This window comes from Salminus brasiliensis, chromosome 6 (assembly GCF_030463535.1).
Source record: "Salminus brasiliensis chromosome 6, fSalBra1.hap2, whole genome shotgun sequence".
In the NCBI taxonomy this organism is placed as follows: Eukaryota; Metazoa; Chordata; class Actinopteri; order Characiformes; family Bryconidae; genus Salminus; species Salminus brasiliensis.
The window spans coordinates 15,528,404-15,536,790 of record NC_132883.1 but is presented as its reverse complement, the minus strand read 5'-3'; the positions used below and the strand labels follow the sequence as shown (position 1 = coordinate 15,536,790).

The 8,387-nt window shown below is 40.4% G+C and overlaps 1 protein-coding gene across 2 annotated transcripts in view; it reads right to left on the bottom strand.

Annotated features, from left to right (window-relative positions):
• Positions 1–3,091: 3,091 nt before the first annotated feature.
• Positions 3,092–8,387, bottom strand: part of nol4la (nucleolar protein 4-like a) — a 64,887-nt gene continuing 59,591 nt past the window's right edge. For both annotated transcript variants that reach the window (XM_072681818.1, XM_072681819.1), the window contains 3 exons: positions 7,724–7,843; positions 7,128–7,317; positions 3,092–7,009 (listed from right to left, as the gene is read on the bottom strand). In XM_072681818.1, the coding sequence (XP_072537919.1) occupies positions 6,789–7,009; positions 7,128–7,317; positions 7,724–7,843 (531 nt within the window). In that variant the 3' untranslated portion in view covers positions 3,092–6,788. The remainder of the gene's footprint in view (positions 7,010–7,127; positions 7,318–7,723; positions 7,844–8,387) is intronic.

The following is an 8,387-nucleotide window of genomic DNA, read 5'->3' as shown; positions in this document are numbered from 1 at the left end:
AAAATAATAAAAAAGTATTCAAATACTCTCCATACTGAGTACCATGATTTTTACTCTATATATTATAGAGTATATAATATGCTGCACGCCATTTAATTATGTAGGACTGATTACACTCTTTGTAATGAAATGTGATGATAATCAGTGCTATTTAGGTGCTGATGATATCCACAATATACTTATAAAAGCATAATGTGTACCACCATAACAAAATCTATCATAATTATTTTTTTTTTTAAATATTGTCATATGGCGCACCCCTGCCAGCACATATACTTTATATACTATACTATTGTTCACACTGGTGGTATACCTGTAATATTTATAGTAGTAGTAGTATTCTCTTTGCCTATTTAGCTACAATCTTAATGAACAGATGAAATGCATCTGTAATTCTGTTTTTATTCATATAAATACTGTTTTACAGAAAAAAAAATAAAACAATAAAATGGAGCACCGCACCACAAATTTACACTCCCCTCCACCTCCATGTCTCCTCACTGTTACTTTCTGTTAATCAAAGGGGTCTGGCCTTTCCCCTCCTACACTTACAGCCTCTTCTCATTCAGCCACTGTTGAACCCCATGTCATGAGATCTAGCTACCCTACACCTAGCTAAGGTGCTACAAAGGGTTCTTTGAGCATTGCCATAGAGCTGTTTTTGTAAGAGTGTGAATATCTTTTTTAAAGGTTTAAAGGACTGGACGTAAAGGTTCTTGACATTTGGTTCTTAATGAACCAAAAAAAAGATTCTTCTTAAGAGTACTATCAACCTTTATTGTCTCCTTGATGTTTAAGAGAGCACAGATCCACCACAGAAATGATACATGACTTATGGTTGCTGAGTTACTGACTTGCACGCTTTGTCAGCTGCCCTCAACTGAATTTGTTAGTGGTCAGATTCAAACTACTACAGTAATGTTACTTACCAGATATTATATGCACAAATTAGTGTGTGTAAGTGTTGTGCCGGCATGAATGTATCAGAGGAACAGCAGTGTTGCTAGGGTTTTTACACACACGTCAGTGTCACTGCTAGATTAGGAGTGGTCCACCTCCCAAAAGCATCAAGACAATGGTGGCTCTGCAGTCACTGAAACAGAGCATTGGTAAAGAGCTATAGGATCACTAATATAAACCGTTCATCACTAGAGAAGCCAGTGCTTTCAACTGTACACCAGCAGAGTGGGCCCAGTGTTTCTAATAAAGTGGCCAATGTCTGTATGGGCTATGATGAGCTGCCTGTAAAAGCTGTGAAAAGCAGGGTATTTTCTGTGTGTATTCGCAACTCAAACAATGTGTGTATGTGCTTAAAAGACAGCCAGTACCACAAAATCGTATTTTCAGCTCACTGTTTTTATTCAGCAACTCAGTGACACACACCTCTGGAGGAAACAGCCTAGCAACTCTGCAGCAGGTGGAAAACCAGACAGTTTTTCAGACCGTAGCGTTGACACCACACTGAAAATGTAAAAAAGTCTTTTTTTTTTTTCTCAGACGATAATGAGTCTCTCATCAGAGTGATATGTTCGAGGTGGGAAACTCCCCTCCTCCCTCCCCGTGTTTTTTTTTTCCTTTTTTTTTTTTTTGCATGAAACAAACAGAAATGGAATTACCTGCCATTTTTTCCCCATTTTTTTGTCGCTTCACATATATTCATATATATATTTATATTTATCAACACTTTTCTAAAGAATTCAAATATTCAGCCACGTGTACTGAAAAGAAGATTCACTTTTAAATCACAATAATAAATATAAAAAAAGGATATATAGCAAATCCGATATAAATGACGTGAGAGAGAGAGAGAGAGCGAGGACTGGTCGGTCAGGACATATTGGCCTGGATTTAAGAACAACAAAACAAAACAAAAACCAAGAAAGTTAAAAATAAAATCAAAAACTCAAGATTCAACGGTTCCTGAGGTTCCTATGTTCCCCATATAGACGAACAACATGAGGGGAATGGCTTTTTAAAATCACTGAGAAGCTTCTACAAAAGGTCAAAGTGCAAAATCTAACATTAGAGACCATAACCACATTGGAAAATCTTTAGTCGCATGGGCCGGTGAGAGGAGGCCCTGTATCATTGGCCTTATTTACAAAACATTTCAAGTCTTTGCGAAAGGTCAAAAAATATCATTTAAAGGCCATTAACAAGCAGGCCCGTTTGCTCCGTAGCATTTTTGGGGTGGAGGATTGGTGTTGCACTTTGAGCTGATAAGAAGCTCTCTGTTGCTCTCTTGCTGTGTTTTTTTTCACCCACCAGCAGTGACTGCACCATGCCTCTAAAGGCCCTTGCACATGGACCCCAGCCCCAATTTATTCCAGACCTAACGCTGAGGAAGTAATGCACTTCTGAGGTGCAAACAAACCAAAAAACAAAAAAAGGAACAGTGTTTACGAGAGAGGTAAAGCGAACCTGCAATAGAAAAGAGGCTTCCATTACAGGAGCACTACAATGAGTCGTTTCCAAGACTTGGAGTCCCGTTGGGAACGTGAGAAAAGGAAAAAAGGTATAAACAGTTGTCAAGGAACGCACAATGAGAGTGCTCTCATTAACAGATATGCCCTGGGATACAAACACGAACCACCGTAGAGCAACAACAGTCACAGATACTTGTTTTCTGTTTTTTTTTGTTTGTTTTTTTTTTGTAAATTGTGCAAGGACCTTAACAGTGGTTTAACCAAGTCTCTATAACCTTCTAACATAGCCCCTCCCATGCACTAGATTCAAGAAGCAACTCAAGTCCTAAAACAAGAGGCTGTGGGGGGCTGAGCGGAGGGGTGAGTTCTTCAACGAACGCAAAAAAGAAAAAAAAAAAACAACCAAAAGAAAAAAAAAAAAGAAGAAAAACGACAAAAAGAATCGGATCCTCTGTACATGTAAACATCACACACTTCCACTGAGTCAAAAAACCAGAAAGAAATAATACAAAGCTTCACATTGGTATACAAAGAGAAACGCCTGGCTTCAGCCTGCGGTTTCCGGTAGGTACAGGAGTAGAAACAAATAAAATACAATAATCATATTAATAACAATAACAATAATATTACAAAGCACCACAAAATTAAAAGAACACAGGCAATGGTTGTTTTACCACATTTTGATTGCAGACCTCGGCTGCACTTATAAAAAAATAATTTGTAGCTTTTTCTCTTTTTTTTTTTTTTTTTACCCCCCTCCCAATTTTCCCTAGTTTCCTACTTGTGTGTGTGTATATGTTTGTAAGTCTGTATGCGTGTGTATCTGGGTTTTTATATGTGTGCATGTGTCTTGGGTTTTACCTCGTGAAATGATCACAGAGCTTTCCCAAACCAGGAATATGAACGTACGTACATTGCTGCTGTCATTTCACATGAAATCTCACGCAAGAAAATGTATATACACCAAGCACACACACACACACACACACACACACACACACACACTTACACACTGAAGTTAATGTGCCACATTAGGCCGATTAAAAAAAGAAACTTGGGAGATAAGTACTTACTTACTGAAAAAAACAACAACGACAGAAAGCCCTGACTGCCGTCCTAACTTACGGTCCTACTTTAAGAACTCATGGGAAATCAACCTGGTTCTCTCAGCCATGATGGGAAAAATGGTAAATGCAAGACGTGACGGGGTGGTTTTTGTTACTTAAATCTCACATGGGTTAAATAAAAACATGTTGTTGAATAAAGAAGTGAATTGTGCTGTGGATTTATGAAGGTCAGGTATATGTGTGCCATGTTTAGTCCAGATTTCACCTCAGATTTAAGAATCCTCCAAGCCATTAAGTGCTACCATATTTACTTATTAATTAAAGGAATTCTCCAGTGTTTTCTCAGCCTGATCTCTATCTGCACCTGTAGCGTCAACTGCCATGTCCAACAATTTTGCATTTTATAATACATCAGATCTGCATCAAAATGATTGCCATTGGTATATATATGCTACATTTGCGACTAACAGAAATCAGGCAAACTAGTCCAGTGCGAACACAATAAATGATTCTTCACATATAAAGGGAATACACTCTCGTGAACTTGAATTTTTACTCACATAGACATCTATTTTCTGCTCACACTTGGCTGAGGTTAGATTCTGCACCTGCTGCTGACTGTAGCTGGCAGACCAAGCTGATTGCCTTGAGCATTGACTTCTATGGCTGAAATGCTGAGACACAAGGTGAATTCCCGTTAGTCGGAGTCAGACAGACAGAGCTTCAGAAACCCATTAGACTTGCACAACAAAGAAACACATATAAGGAAGCAAAAATAAATAAATAATAAAAATTAAATTAAGTACAGTAATGTAGAGGAAAATGCATTGCTCCCCTTAACTGTAACCCCCCCCCCCCCAAAGCGAGAATAGTGTGTCTTGGGTGAACAGTTTTCCGAGTATGGCTAAAACACTTGCTATATATATACACTGCCGTGTTAAAGGCTTGAGACAGAGAGCAGGTGTTAATATAGCTAAAGTGTTTTAAATTAGCTTCTCCGAGATTGTCTTTTGCTTCTTTATACAGTGTTTTTTCATCTGAGGACAGACTTTGTTTGGAGTTAAGACGGGTGTGTGTGTGGGGGGGGGCAAGCATAAAAGGGGGCTAAGAGTCGTAGCCTGCATCGTAGAATAGCCGTGCGTACTACATAAATCTAAATTTCCATGAGAAGAACAGGAGACATAAGCTTCACTTACAAACTTCTAGCTAATCAATTCCTTCTTGCTCCAGCCAATCAGAAACCACTCCCGGGTAAGACTGACATCACATAAATTATGACATATCCAGTATGGAGGTTGTTTTTTTTAAGCTTTGGCCTCCTTCTACTGATAGTTAGGTCCCTTCAACTCTTCAACTCGTGCATATGTACATAAATAAGTCCCTCTGACGATTCTGATTGGTCCCCGTACAGTATGAAAGTGACTCAGTCATGAGGTTAGAAAACAAGAGCAGCATTCACAACTTAACAAAATTTGTTTACAATGCAGCATGGGAAAAATGCAGTTCGTCTCTCTTTTTTCCTTTTTCTTTTATTTCTTCCCCCTCTAGTATGGATATGTCGGTTCCTCCGGAAGGCACCTCACAGCCAGACTGCCGCTGCCAATCTGCTCCACCTGTGAGTGTGCGTTTCCCAGAATGCATTGCTGTGCTGAGGGCACAGGGTTGTCAAGGCGATGGAGTGTGTAGGAGGGGTTTGGAGTGGGGGGTTCGAGCTTTCCACTCAGCACAGCTTCATTTGCATAATGTCCAACAGTCTGATGTGCCCCTTCGACAGAACTGAAGCGTCTCGAGCAGTCCATGTCGAGTGCTGATTCTTTAAGTGGAATGTATGTTTTGTACGCTTGTTGTGTTTATATGAGAAAGAATAAATGTTTGAAAATAATGGACGTAATGTCTTAGAAAGACGCCATAACAATTACCGTCTACATTGCACCTTATTCCCAACCTCAGTAGCATTAATCAAATGTTAGATATATTACAGTTTAACACCCCTTACCTTGATGGTATCTCTATATCTCACTTAGAATGACTGTATGCAGCTTATACTACATTCTTCTCTCTGTGGCAATTTTGCTGGCTAAGATCTTGCCATCTTACTGGATATGCTGTTTAAATGATATGAATCAAACTAAGCCCTTGACTGTTCAGACAGTGCACCTGAAGGTTTTGGGTGGGATCAGTATGGACCCAAGTATCTATATGGACATGCTGAACACATTTACCAGATTTCAAGTGGCTTATTAGATCTTTTTTGGCTTGGCTTTTTATGGATAGGACCTGAGGGTTGATATATGGGTGATATACAATATTTCTTTATGTGTATAAATCTGCTGATGCTGATACATGTCAACATGTTGAACACCTGGATTTGCATTACAGGAAAATATATCATTTTTACCATAGGGTGGCAAATACAATAACATGAACAGCATTAGTAAATTAGTCCAGCATTGCCAAACCGCTCTTTTGGAGTGATCATTTGCCAATACCCATATAGAGGTCATAAAAACCTCACAAAAAGGTCAGAACAGCTTCTTATTTCCAAAACAGTATGTTTACCATATAGTTAAGCCACAGTGCCAAGCTCTTTACACTGTTGTTAGTTCTTCTCGCATAATCGCTGCAGACTCTTGGGTGCAAATGATCCCACCCATTACGAACACTACAGTCTAGGAAACGAATGGTGGAGAATGACTACTGGATATTGATGATCCAATCACACAGGAAACCATATCATGTGCTCACTCTGATAACACTCCAATAATGGTGATGGTAAGAAGGAGTTGATTGTGTAGATTAGCGCACATCTATTCTCCACAAGTGCTGCAGTGTTTCTCTGTGATCAGCCATCAGATTGGCTTTCCTGTCACAGCTTGTGCTCTATGTAGTGCTATGTTATGACATCATTGTCTAAGTCCACCCTTTCTCTCTCACCAAACTTTATCAGATCCCCATATCATTCAGCATCATATGGGGAGTTGTGCCCTGCTGCAAATCTAATCACGGGCTAAGGGAATTTGGTAAAGACACTATACTGAAGATAAGGCTGTCATGAAGAATGTAAAATAGGTAGCTCTATAAAGTGAGGGGACTCTGTGTGTTTGTGTGTATGTTAGTGTGTGTGCATGTGTGTCCATGTAGCTACATATACCATTTCTGCTAATGTGCATATCCCAATTTATGTATGATTCTGTGTGCACATTTCTGTGTCTGAGCACGTGTGCATGTGAGCTTGTGTCTGCGTATGTGTGTGTCTGTGTTTAAAACAGGACTGAACCGTGTGCAGTACGAGTTCTCAGTTCTGCTGCAAGATGAGGTTCTCCAACTCGTCGGCTGAGCGGAGCAGGAAGGCTGCGGACTCGCGGTAGCCTGCAATGAGCTGCCGGACAGCGGTTACTTCGGGCGGACTGAGCTGGGCCGATGCTCCGCCGCCACCACTACCCTGACCATGGCTGTTAGAAGTGGAGGACGAGGAGGAGCTTGAGCCCAGGGACTTCATGCTGAGATCAGTGGGGCCTAGGAGAGAAAGACAGAGAGAGAAAGAGGGAGAGAATCATGAAGAGAGAGTAGAGAATAGTATGGGGGAGCAAAATAACTATGCATTTTGGGTGACGTCCCTCGAAAAGTTACTAACCGTTGCTCTGAGTCGTTCCACTGCTCTGCAGGCTGTTGCCTAGGGCCCCGTAACCACGGAAACTGTAATTGAGCCCACCATTGGTGTACAGCTGGTCCTGGGAATAGGCTGAGGCAGCCAATGAGAAGCCTGAGTGGGCCAGGGCAGCCGGGTCCCTGGAGTTGGGCTTATCTGCAGTGATTGGCTCGTCCTACAGAGGGCAGCAGAAAGCATGTGGTTAGAATGGAAGACCTTACAGGATGCACACTGTGAAACAGATAAATAATAACAATAACAGTAACAACAACAATCATAATTTACCACTAATTGACTACATGTCTTTTTTAACATCTACTTTTGAATAGTAGAAGGTAGACACTGCATCTACAGTTTTCTTTATTATATATATATATATATATATATATATATATATATATATATACACACACACACACACACACAAAATGGGTTTGAACATGGCTTAGTCAATCACGTTTTTTCTGTTACATCTGATACTGTATTAACAAATTATTCTGATTTATTTATTTGTTCTGTCACTATCATCTCTATTTTGCACATTCCATCTATCAGTCTGTCTTTCTCTGACACAAACTCACGTGGGTCTGGTAGATGTCGAGGCGCATCCTTTTGGCAGCATTGCGTGTCTCGCTCTCACAGGCAGCTGCCAGGATGTTTTCAGCCATGGCAGAGGTGAGGTGGGGGGGTGTAGGCCGTGTCTGAGGGGAGGTAGACGGATAAACAATGGAAATGTCAGGACACCAAGGCTAATGCACATTGCAGAGTTGCACTTTAAGTAGCCTGCTGCAAAAGAGGTACAGCTCAAATCCATTATCTACAGTCATGAGGAACAATGAGGTCCTAACAAATGTTCATGCTCAGTCTGAAATACCACAAATACATCTGACATATACATACATATATGCACACACCCTCCAAATGTAACTCATGACCTTGGTGTTGAAGCTGAGCTACTGATACAAAAACATTCAATCAAACACGCAAACAAGCAAAAAAACTAAACTGGTCTAGACAAGATCCAGACAGCAGTTTTTCTAAGCATGTTTTTCCTTAATAACCCAGTGCTGTGTGGCTTTATACTCCTCTGTCTACGGGATGGCATTGGGAATGGTGACTATAGACTCAGGCATGGATGCTCCAGAGCGTCCAGTTATATTGGAAATGCTTTTCTATGTCAAATAAACAAGTTGGCTGACTGTCTGTGTCAGTAATGGGTGCAAAATGAAGTAGCATTAAGAGGAG